Below are 11,955 nucleotides of genomic sequence, written 5' to 3'. Positions count from 1 at the left end.
CTCTCTGAACTCAATTGAACCCGCTCACCATGTCATGACACGACCAAAATGCTTCCAGAACCGACACTCACACTAACCCTCCCCAGCATCCACGATGGTATCACCCTCGACTGTCGAATCTACCATCCCCTCTCACTGTCTGCGAACCCAAAAGCTCCAACATGGCTGAAACATGCTGCTGTGATTGCTCATCCTTATGCGCCCATGGGAGGATGCTATGATGACCCTATTGTTGGAGAGGCAGCTGCGCAGTTACTACGGAAGGGGTTTCTCGTAGGGACTTTCAACTTTCGGTAGGTGATTGCCAGGCATGGAGGACTTGAGCTGATTGTGTAGAGGTGCACATGGATCTGCGGGACGGACTTCATGGACTGCGAAACCCGAACGAGACGATTATGCCACAGTTGTCGCTTTTGTTCTACACTACGTTCACGACCTCGATCCCTTCCGGCCGCATATCAACAATACCCTCCACAGCGAACCCTCAACGCCGACAAGGTTAGAAGCACAAATTAGTCTAGACGCAGCTGTTACTTCAGCACCTCGACCACGACCCATCTTGCTCATGGGGGGCTATTCCTACGGTGGAATGATCGTAACGCAGATACCGCCCCTCGACGCAATTCTCCAACCGTTCATATCGCCCATCGCAGGCTCCGACGCCGCAGAAGTTCGACTTCGAGCTGCGCATCTTGCTGAGCAGCAGAATATTGTGCTTGCGAGTGCCCGTGCCGCAATGATGGAGGGGTCAGCGCGGGGGAGGAGTAAGCGTGGTGTAAGAATTGGGGGCGACGAGAGCGGGAGTCCACGACGAAGTCATTCCAGTGCTAGGAGGAGCTTTTCGCTGGACGATGAGAGGTTTAGAAAGGGCGTTCACGATTTCATCGCCAAGGCGAGAGCGGGAAGACATTCGAGAAACGTTTCGCAGAACCCACCTACGACTGTCGTACCGCCTGAGCCGGGAGAGCATCTCCCTCGTATTACGGATCTCACCATGCCACGACCTGCTTACCTCATGATCTCACCTCCCCAAGGCGTGGTCACGCACCTGGCGACCATGTCACTTATTCCATCAGCATTGGTGAAAAACAAAGATCCGCAGGATGTAGCGGCTGAAGAAAAGCTGGTTAGGAACCCGTCACTGGTGATCTTTGGAGATGAGGATGGCTTTGCACCTGTGGGGAAGTTTAGAAGCTGGAAGGCCAAGATGGAGGGGAAGATGGGATCTCAGTTTGGAGGGACGGAGATTGAGACGGCGGGACATTTTTGGGTGGAGGAAGGGGTTTTGGATCAGTTGAGGGAGAGGGTTGGGGAGTTTGCTAATGAGCTACTTGCGGGTTAGGAATTTTATCGGCGTTTTCTTGGGATGTTGGAGTAATGGACCACGAGATTTCTCTGACACTTTGAATCGATAGTTGGTATATAGCAAGGGACTAAGTCAGAAATGAGTAATGAATGAACAGACAATATTTCAATGGCATGAAGCTGGTTCCTGGTGGGACCGCCAATAAACACAATAACAAGCAAGTTGATACGGTACGTTACGTTAATCCATGGATTATCTATTTAGCAACTTTATGGTAGAGCCATATACAACTAGATCTCATTCTAAGAGTTCCCTACTCCTGGTGCTCAAGCTCCTGCGTCTGCTCAGCCTTCTCAACGCGACGCTCGAGGTCCTGACCAGCGGCAAACCTAGCCGTATCCATGAGAGGAACGAACAAGGGGGCTTCGGTAAAGAGATATCGCATCTCCTCAAGGGGTCGGTTGGCGGTCTCGGGAAGGATAGCCCAGAAGTACACGGCGTTGGTAAAGTTACAGACCTAAATTGTCAGTATGTTACTTGTAAGACCGAGTAGAAGAACTTACAATGAAGAGGATATACCACCTCCAGCCAATGCCGTGCTTGTCATCAAGAGCGACAGAGGTAGTCTGGCCGATCATGGTGTTGAAAGCGAAGGACATCATAGTAGCCAGTGACACGCCCTTAGCACGGGTCTTCATGTCAAAGATCTCGGCGGGGATGATCCAGGACAAGGGACCGCATGTAGCACTGAAAGAGAAGTTGTAGATCCATGTGACGACTATGAAGCCCCATCCAGCTGCACCACCACCAGTGTTCTCGGAGCCAGGAGGGAAACTAGCCAGAAGAACAGTTGCGATGATGAAGGTGATGCAGTTGAGGATGTTGCCGCCGATTAAAGGCCAGCGACGTCCTGTTCTGTCAATGGCGAGCATGCAGATGAATTGAGCAACCAGGGCGATGACGGAGGAGATCATCTGGTATCGAAGGGTCTCGTCACCCTTGATACCAATCTTGGCGTAGATTTCAACAGAATAGTACTGAATAGCACTAACACCGGTCATTTGCGCAGCGACTTGCACAGAGATAGCAAGCCACAGGCGTCGAAAGCACGACCTATCAGTGAAAAGTTCACTATAGCTCTTGGCAGAAGCCTCATGTTCCATCGCAAGACGTTCCTGGATCTGATCAAACTCAGCCTTAACCCAAGTATCGTTGATATCACCATGCGCGTGAAGTTTGGCGAGTGTTTGAAGACCCTCATCAGCACGGCCGTGGTCAATCAACCAACGAGGAGACTCGGGGAAGAAGAGAATTAGAGCGGCGAGAATCACGGCGGGCAGGTTCTGGATGCCAAGGGGGATACGCCATTGGCCTGAGTTGTCGTCGCCAATGCTGGTGTATGTTCCGTAGCCGATGGCTGTGGCGACGAGGGCGCCGACGCCGAGCATGAATTGCTGAAGGGCTGTCACACGGCCTCGGATGTCAGGGTGGCAGAGCTCTCCTTGGTAGACTGGAACGATCATGACGAGAAAACCGACACTGACTCTGTTAGTTGTGATCAGATGCGGGTTCTGAGGGGACATACCCAAGACCAGCGAGACAACGGCCCGCGTAGAGGTAGTTGATGTGATCAGCAGCAGTCTGGAGACTACCACCGAGAATAAAGATCAAAGCACCGATCATGATCGTCCATTTTCTTCCGAGGCGATCACCAGCATAACCAGCGAACATGGCACCAAAGAAAGCACCGCCCGTGAATACAGACACAACAGCACCACTGGACTCACTCATTAGCTTAAGTCAACACATAAGAATGAGGTTAACGTACGTGGCATTGGGATCATCGCCAAACTTGCTCTTAAAGTTCCCAGAGGCAATGACCTCGGCAATTACACCGAGATCATAACCATAGAGAAGAGAGCCAAGAGAGGCAAACACAGAAACGAGGAACTGATACCACTTTGGTGGAAGAGCCATGATGTCGATGATGGAGGTTTATTTACTGAGCTGAGAGAGGATCTGGTGGTTTAGTGGGTGTATTTATACATGTTATTCTACAGGTATCCATTGCAAGGGGCCGTTCCGAGCACCCGAGCGTCAAGAGGAACTTTAGAAAAAGGATCATCGAGGCCCAAAGCAAGTTTGAGTTAGGTACGACATGTTTTTTTTCCCATGGGGTGAGATAACTCTAGTTGGGAAAATATGGGGGTCTACAGCGGGTCACTGCGGGAGAAATTGCCCATGGGGATTTGACGAGGAGCGAAGTTCACGTCTTTGACCTGTCAACGCGGAGATTATCAAGCCCTGCGATCCCTTCCGATTGGAGCGCACACAAAGTGCGGCTCTGTACCGCTACGCGTACCGACTTGGTTTCTATGACTGGTGCGCAAAGTTTACGACTGACTTACAGCAGACTCTAGCAGTGGAGAAGACTTCCGGACTTGGATCTCCCGGCCGAGAATAGAATCCACGGGTCTCGTGCTGCGGAGGAGGACAAGCGCGCCAATGGGACGAGTGGAAAGGTGGGTTAAGAAACGGCTTATACAGGGTTTAAACAAGCGCGGTGACATGTTGCGCCTGATGGTATTGTCCAAGGTGAGGGGTTCGCCGTACTTGACCGTTAGTATGGAGATGGCGTTGGAGGATCAGGCATAAATTGGTTGACTTCTCTCTTCTCTGCTCTGCAAAAAACACCGTCGAGTTGTTCTTGTAGACAAAGGTTCAGAATGGCTACGTTTACTCGCATTGCTGACGATGAGCGTCCCTCCATCTCGGTAGACCCCAGTGCTATCATCTCCAAGATCGAGGATAACATCTATGGCGGTTTCACAGAGTAAGTCCCAGCCTCACCCTCAGCTGACGAAATCACACCCTGACGTACGTGTTACAGGCACATGGGTCGCTGCATCTACGGCGGCATCTACGACCCTGGAAATCCCCTGTCGGACGAGAATGGTTTCCGAAAGGATGTCATTGAAGCCTTCAAGGAGCTCAACTGTCCTGTTGTGAGATATCCTGGTGGTAACTTTGTTGCTACGTATCATTGGCTTGATGGTGTTGGGCCTAGGGAGAAGAGACCTGCTCGGTGAGTGCCTCTTGTATGAGGAATTGAGTGAGAGGCTGATGGGGATAGACCTGAACTTGCGTGGATTGGTACTGAGACCAACGAGTTTGGTACGGATGAGTTTCTCAAGTGGTGTGAGGTTGTAGGCACGGAGCCTTACTTTGCTCTCAACTTTGGAACTGGTAAGTCTCATATTCCTCTCAAAGAAATAGCTACTAACTGAGTTTAGGTACTCTCGATGAAGGTCAGTCTCACCATCACTTTCTCAACACCAAATACTGACTCTGTTAGCTCTCGCATGGGTTGAGTACTGCAACTCCGACCGGCCAACATACTACGCCAACCTCCGTCGTCAAAACGGCCGCGAGAAGCCCTACAACGTACCCCATCCCTCTCCCCTCCTCTTCCATCTCATCACTAACACTCCCAGGTAAAATACTGGGCCCTCGGAAACGAAATGTACGGCCCCTGGCAAGTCGGCCAGATGACAAAGGAAGACTACGCCAAGAAAGCCTACCAATGGGCCAAAGCCATCAAGCTTCTTGATCCCAACGTGGAACTCATTCTCTGCGGCGAAACAGGCCACAGCTCTTGGGACGCGTATGTCATCAAGGAGTGTATCAAGTTTGACATTCACGGCCTGGGCGGAAGCACTACTGCTAGTCTTATTGATCAGCACAGCATTCACATCTACACTGCTAGTGAGGATCACTACAAGAACGCTACTGGTAAGTTCTCATCTTCATGTCTTGGGTGTTCAAGATGCTAATGGTATAGCCCCTCGCTCTGCTGAGCGTGCTATCGAGATCACAGCCGGTCTCATTGATCTCGCTCGCATCGAGAACAAAGTCCCCCCCTCCGTCCGCCGTCAAAAGATCTGCTTTGACGAATGGAACGTATGGGATCCCGTCCGCGCCCCCGGCGAAGAAGGCGCCGAAGAGAAATACAACCTCTCCGACGCCCTCGCCGTCGCAATCTGGCTGAACGTCTTTGTCCGTCAATCCAAGCACATGGGCATGGCCAACATCGCCCAAAGCGTAAATGTCATTTCTCCCCTGATGACCACAAAGGACGGACTCCTCAAGCAACCGACCTGGTGGTCCTTGTTGCTCTACAGCAAGTACATGCGCGGTTCTACAATCGCTGTGAATGTTCGCGCTGGAGAGTATCAGGGCCCTACACATCCGGAGTGGATTCGCGGTGCTATTGAGACGCCGTGGTTGGATGTTAGTGCTGCGCTTGATAAGGATGGTGTGGTCAACCTTGCTGTGGTGAACATCCACGAGCAGAAGGACTTTGAGACGGAGTTGAGAGGGTTGACGGGTGGTAAGGAGGTGGAGGTTCATACTGTTAGTGGAAAGGACGTCAAGGTTGTCAACACTGCTGAGAAGGAGGAGGTTGGCATTAAGGAGTCCAAGTGGAATGGCGAGGGCTTGTTTACGTTCCCCAAGCACTCGTTTACTCTGCTGCGCTGGAAGCTGTAGACTCCGATAGATCGAAGGATTTGGATATAGAACAATAGAAGTCAATTCATGATCTTTTTGCTATGTACGTATGGGTCGTGTACTAAACTTATCCTAATTTCACTGAACTTAATGAAGGCCATCTAAACTTAGGCCAGAAGCCTACATCTGAAGTCTTACTTCTCCTCTCCCTTGGTCTCCTCCGCACCATTCACAAGGCTCTCCTTCTTGTCTCCTTCACTCTCAGCCGCAACAACATCATTCTTAGCCTTCTCCATTAGCTTCTGTTGCTCCTCAACCCACTTTCCGGTAGCATCAACAGCCCCAATCGGATCCTCGTGCATGAGTAGATACCCCTGGATAGCCGCCGGACTAAACACCAGCGAGGGAACTAGCCTTGTAAATTCCTCCGCCAACGCAGCTACGGACTTTGTTGTGTCCACTGACTTCTCCGAAGGTTCCGTCGTCGCAGCATGTTCAATTGACCCAACCTCGTCGTGGGAGGTTCCGTACATTAGTCTGAACAGCTGGGTGATCGTTTCAGACGAAGCGAGGCCGAACTCAACGGAGAAGTCGACTCTTCCGGGGCGCAACAAGGCTGGGTCGATGTTTTCGGTGTGATTAGATGTCATCACCAGGACGCGACCTTCCTGCGCGCCTACACCGTCAATAACGTTGAGTAGGCCTGACAAAGAGATAGGTTCACGCATAGGCTTCGGTGGCCCGTTGTTTGCTTGGGCCTCCTGCTTCTTGCGCTTGTTGGTCAGGCCCGCTGCATCGATATCCTCCAACAAAACAAGACAGGTCCTAGGTAAATCGCGGAAGAGCGTTGCGAGGCTGTCTTCCGAGAGGTTAGGCGAGCTGAGACTGATCATATAGATATTGAGACCCATCAACCCAGCAGCAGCAAGCGTCAAACTCGTCTTTCCTGTGCCTGGCGGGCCTGAGAAGAGGTAGCCTCGTCGGTAGGGGATACCCCTCGTGGCGTACCAATTCTTAGTGCGAGGGTTCAAGTATCGCGAAAGATCCTTGATGAGGCTCTGCTTGATGGCCTCGTCGAGCGCAATAGTCGACATAGGCCGTGTTGGCTTGGACATACACTTTGTCCAAGAGAGCTCGTCTCCAAATGACTTGACTGCTCGATAGATGCTTGTGCGGCCTCGTTGTTTCTCGAGGTATTCGATGCGCGCGTTGTAGATAATGCGCTTGAGCACATCGGCGTTGCGACCGACGCATGAAAGCTCAATCTTCTCCGGGCGTCGTGAGAAGGGGGACGATTCCTGGCTTTCGACAGATCTTGTGAAGGAGATGAGGCGATTGTCATGCATAAAGAAATGCGTGCCCACAGAGGGTGTCCAATGCAAAGGTCTCGCATTATACAGTGAGATCTTGGACCTCAATTCATCAAGACTCGCAGTCGGATCAACATCATCCACATCATCATCCCCATCACCCTGATTACTCGGCGACGGGATCAGCGAAAAGGGCTCATGATCGAGGGTGCTCGACGCAAGAAGGCGATGGTTATTGCGCGAGAGCTTATGCCTCGCAACCCAGCTCATGACATAATTGAAGATCTCATCGTGCGCTTTAATCTCGACACTCGAGATGAACTGCGACTTTGCGGCGCTGCCAACGGCTTGGAAGAGATAGGGTGTGAGGTAGAGAAGGAATGCGACGGGCGGGAGGCTTGTGCCGCCGGGGAAGAGGGATTCTACTAGGCTGCTGACTGAGCCTAGGGCGAGGATGCTCTTTGTGCCAGTGGATGTGGTGTTGGTGTTGGCGGCCATGATGGATGATACTGGGGATGGGCTGAGGTCGAGAGAGGACAAGAGGGTGATTATATATTTACTCTGGCTGCCTTTTTCGTCATTCACTCACTCACTTACTCACTTGATGCTCGGCGCATTTTATTCACTGCCTCTTTTGACGTAGGCGTTGGCCAACAAGTCTCACCTGCATGAGGCAACGAATGCATCACGGCCAATTGACCGACCCCTGAAGTGACAAAAGAAATCGCTGGTCTACCTTAAGGCTTGTCGAGCTCTTACAAGTTTAGGATAATTGCTCAAGGTTCCAAATTCAAAATTAAATAATTAAAAGATGCTCTCTTCTTAGTCTCCCTTGACCTAATTTTGCTCATCTCACATAAATACCTGTCTGAATTATATAAACGTCTTGACTCCTCTAGACTTGGATTTCTGTCACCCTTTGCCGTTCCATCCAAAGAGGCAACCGTTAATGCAGCTGACCAACGGACCTGCATCAACAGTCGCTGTGCCTCGCCACTAACTGTCCCTACAGCGAGAACAGTGGCCCACGGTTTGCCTCTTTCTACAGCACTATCAAAGTCATTCCGCAACTTGCATTGGATCCTTGTTGATCGCAGCAGAAAGGGGGCCCACTTCAAAGCATCACAAGCTGCCTCTAAGTGGAGAGACACTTGATCAGCCTTATCATTGCAGTTGAACAAGACTGGGATGCGATGCGATTAATTGGTCGGTATGCCTGGAGATGGTGTTTTGTTGCCTTGGCGGAGTCATTGGGGTTGATGCCTACCCTAGGGTCACTGGCGAACCAGACCTAACCAGCTCTCGAATGAAGCAGCGAATGGTGGGCACTTTAGAGATGGAGTTATAGAAAGTGAAATATTGCTCATACAAACCTCGGAGTAACATCTGGTTGCCTAATCACAAAAGTCCATGATGTTCTGTGACTGTAAGCCATCTAGTCTTTTATCTTTAATCCATTTGAGCCACAGGACCGCTAAAAAAATAGCGTCAAATGCCCCGCAATTCTCTGAACTGTGTGAAACGTTTCAATCTCTCAGTTTCCCTAACGTCCCACTTCGTCCCTTTCAGAACCGCCATGAAACATCGTCAACCTCATGAGACTTGGACCTTCACCGTCATAACAACACCAACAAGTCCACCTGTTGCCAGGCACAGGAACAGCTCTAATTAGAAGGACCAAATAGTTTTTACGGCGAGATGGCCCAGTGTCGCAGGTACCTTAGCTGAATGGTTCACTTATTAGACCACCAACGATACTAAATACTTCATAGCTCAACGCGCAGACGCTCAGTAGTATGAGAAGAAACAGAAATTAAGAATGATATTTTCCAAAACACGAGTGGTATCAGCTGGCCCTTCAGCCATGAGGTCTTGCAACGCTCGCTCCATTCAGTAACAGCACCCAAACAGACACAAACCCCTGACCATAACCATATAGAAGAGAAAGTCACAGTACATTAACACAATACACGCTCCCATACACGCTACATGTTTTTCATGATTGTCAGATCATCTGACTATAATACAATCAGGTCGTCATGGCGTGATCCAGCACGGCATCCGGAGAGTTCTATAATCTCAGTTAGTTAAACCGTTCATCTCTTGGCACAAAACAACTTACCTTCTTGACTTCACCAACCATATCAACACCACTGTACCGCAGCTTATACAACAAGCTATCCAGTCTCAGGGGCCCCAGCCTCAATAGCGAGGCTACGAAGCTGTAATACTGCACATTGCGACAGATTCCCCTCTCCTTATCCTGCAGCTGCTCAAACTCAGCATACTCCTTCTCAAGCTGCCCTCTCATCTCAATCTCCCTTAGCGTCGCCTTTTGAAATTCCTCCTCGGCTTCTTTCTGCACATTCAGTATTGTAGTCTCGCAGTGCTGCAGTCTTGAGTTGTTATGAAGCAGAGTTTGTCTGTATTCATCCGACTCTGGGTGTACACCGCGTCGTTCTAAATTTTCTTTGAGAAAGGCTAGGCCGTCGATGATTTCTGCCCTTCTTGCCTGGAACATCTTTAGGTTTTCACATAGGGCTCGGAGTTTTCTGTCGGAGCCTTGTGCCATGGCGGATTCTGTGGCTTGGACTTTGGTTTTTGAGGTTGTGAGGAGGGATGTGAGTTTTTCCCCTTCTGATTTTTCTTGGAGTTCTAGAAGTTCTAGACTTTTGATGATGTCCTCTGGAGTTGATAGGGGTGAAGGAGTTGATTGTGCTTGCGGCTATGATGACGAGTAAGCACGTGCTGACTATAAGTTTTCAAAGACACTTTTACTTACCGAACTTGAGTTTGATTCTGTAGTGTTTTGAGCAACAGGCTCGTGGATGGCAACGTCAGAGTCGATGTCCATCTCTGGTTCTACTGACTCTCTGACGTGAGCTTCAGGCCGTTCAACAGTTTCAGAAGGCTCCTCAGGTTGAGGTTGAACCGAGGGTTCAGACTCCATGCCTTCAGTTTGCGGCGATGGGTTTGATTTAGGGGACTTGCAGTCCTCTCCCTTATCAGCGCTGGAGCTCCTGTATCCAGGAAAATCTGATACTGTTTCCACAAACATGGAGTCATCTTGCATCGTCTCGTCCACTTGATCTTCGTGGACGGTCGGACATGATGGCTCCGCACGTGTTGCCCCTGGAGAATCCGCCGTGACCGTCGTTACACTCGACGCTCTCGAAACAGGAGAGGACGCCGATGTGTAGTTGGACACGACCGATGAGGAAGACGGCGCCGGAGAAGCCCGTGACACAGCATGTGGTGTCTCCGGCGGCGTATCCTCAATCACGATCGGTGTCGCGGCGGTATTCTCACATGGCACAGACACTTGCTGTTGCTTCTTTTCTTTCTTGGTCTCAAGACTATAATACTTGAGGGTATTACTCAGATCATCTCTGGTGAGCTTCGGATTGTTCTTATCCCGCTCCCTCGCAGAGCGAACCAGAAGCACCTTGAGATTCTTACAGCTATCGCCGTAAAGATTGAACCTGCCTTGGTACCCCTTGATCAGATCCCGCAGGTCCCTCGTCATGGCGACAGTCCACTTCTCGGGCTCGAAGTTCTCAGTCCACTCCCATGGCCACTGCGTCGTGAGGTTCAAGATTTCTCTTGCGAGGGAATAGCGAGGATCTGGAGGAGGATCTTTCTTGTCTAGCTTCAGTCTGATCTCATCATCTGTCAAAGCCTTTGGTCCCGGAGGTGCTCTGTTATCAGACGTTGATGTCAGTCCTCTCTTGATGCGTGGCGCATATGAATCCTTACTGCCGTAGGGTCTGCCGATACGGCGATGGCGGGAAGAATCACTGGCCATTACATTAGACATTGTGCAGCATGTGACGAAGATGCAATCCTAGATGACTTACTCTGGGGAGCCACTCTCGATCGCGAGCCGATGGAGTATTTATACTCTGACGTTAGTACGGGTTATACCATCTTTTCTATATAACCCCACCATTCTCGAGACGCGTCAAAAAGGAGGCAGTCTAGAGCTGTGATAGTGACTGCAACCATCACATGGGCTAACTGTGACGTCAATATAGCATTCTAGACTTCCTCTCCACCAATGGCATTCTCCCATGACGCTGGGGTTTGAGGCAGCTGACCAGGTCCAAAGCCCAAACAGTGCAGGAAAACTCCGCTATATTCGTCTCGAACGAATATTTTAATACCTCTTAGTTAGTCTGCCCATCCACCAATCAAAGAATCAGAAACGATTAAAAGTATTACCCAAAGAGGCAATATTTCATGTCGAATTTGGACATCTTACACAGTGCATCAAAGAGGGGTAACAGAGTTTCGAATGAGCCGATCAGACGGTGAGTTTGATTGCCCCCGCTATATAGCGAGATTAGCAGGAATGTCTTGGTTATTTTAATAAAATACACACTACTCTTCTACACTATGAATTCGCGGGTAGCTAGCGCGTTAGTGTCCGTATTTTATTTGCTTCCCGAGACATGCCCAGACGTACAGTGTGATACTGTTAAAGGTGCCTGAGGCACCTACCTTATATATCAGCCGGACCTCCCGGCCCGAGACCTTAGTTAGCCACAGTTAATACATACACATCCCTCTTAACAGGTTATAAGCCCCTTATATATATATCTACTATATAATTAAAAGGATTTTAGCTATTACTATTAAATTTAAAAGGCAAAAATACCCTATTATAGAGGTTAAGCTGCTAAAAAACCTCCTATAAAAAGAAAATTAAGTACTTAAAGTGCCCTATATCCCTTAAAAATAATAAAAACTAGCATTATCTAGGCTAATAATACCTTAATTTGCTAAAAAAATAAAATTATAATTAGTTAGGCCTAATAATAAACCTATAAA

The 11,955-nt window shown here is 49.6% G+C and overlaps 5 protein-coding genes across 5 annotated transcripts; 2 read left to right on the top strand and 3 right to left on the bottom strand.

Moving 5' to 3' along the window:
• Nucleotides 1-48: 48 nt before the first annotated feature.
• On the top strand, nt 49-1,342 carry FSUBG_10333 (uncharacterized protein; the record flags this gene model as incomplete). The annotated part of the gene is made up of 2 exons (XM_036674901.1): nt 49-293; nt 337-1,342. 2 exons carry the CDS (start codon nt 49-51, stop codon nt 1,340-1,342), a joined length of 1,251 nt encoding a protein of 416 aa, XP_036534154.1.
• A 277-nt stretch (nt 1,343-1,619) lies between these two features.
• Nucleotides 1,620-3,283, bottom strand: FSUBG_10332 (sugar transport; the record flags this gene model as incomplete). Its single annotated transcript, XM_036674900.1, has 4 exons — nt 1,620-1,823; nt 1,870-2,851; nt 2,892-3,083; nt 3,135-3,283. The coding sequence occupies 4 exons, from the start codon at nt 3,281-3,283 to the stop codon at nt 1,620-1,622; spliced, it is 1,527 nt and encodes a 508-aa protein (XP_036534153.1).
• Nucleotides 3,284-4,032: 749 nt separating this feature from the next.
• FSUBG_10331 (alpha-n-arabinofuranosidase C) lies at nt 4,033-5,854 on the top strand (the record flags this gene model as incomplete). The annotated part of the gene is made up of 7 exons (XM_036674899.1): nt 4,033-4,139; nt 4,197-4,391; nt 4,440-4,552; nt 4,600-4,614; nt 4,662-4,750; nt 4,801-5,098; nt 5,148-5,854. 7 exons carry the CDS (start codon nt 4,033-4,035, stop codon nt 5,852-5,854), a joined length of 1,524 nt encoding a protein of 507 aa, XP_036534152.1.
• A 155-nt stretch (nt 5,855-6,009) lies between these two features.
• Nucleotides 6,010-7,623, bottom strand: FSUBG_10330 (BCS1 precursor; the record flags this gene model as incomplete). The annotated part of the gene is made up of 1 exon (XM_036674898.1): nt 6,010-7,623. One exon carries the CDS (start codon nt 7,621-7,623, stop codon nt 6,010-6,012), a length of 1,614 nt encoding a protein of 537 aa, XP_036534151.1.
• A 1,531-nt stretch (nt 7,624-9,154) lies between these two features.
• On the bottom strand, nt 9,155-10,942 carry FSUBG_10329 (uncharacterized protein; the record flags this gene model as incomplete). The annotated part of the gene is made up of 3 exons (XM_036674896.1): nt 9,155-9,196; nt 9,248-9,850; nt 9,908-10,942. 3 exons carry the CDS (start codon nt 10,940-10,942, stop codon nt 9,155-9,157), a joined length of 1,680 nt encoding a protein of 559 aa, XP_036534150.1.
• Nucleotides 10,943-11,955: the final 1,013 nt, after the last annotated feature.

The sequence above is a fragment of the Fusarium subglutinans genome (assembly GCF_013396075.1).
Source record: "Fusarium subglutinans strain NRRL 66333 chromosome Unknown NRRL66333_c0000178, whole genome shotgun sequence".
NCBI classification, from domain to species: Eukaryota; Fungi; Ascomycota; class Sordariomycetes; order Hypocreales; family Nectriaceae; genus Fusarium; species Fusarium subglutinans.
This window is presented reverse-complemented; position numbering and strand designations above follow the sequence as displayed.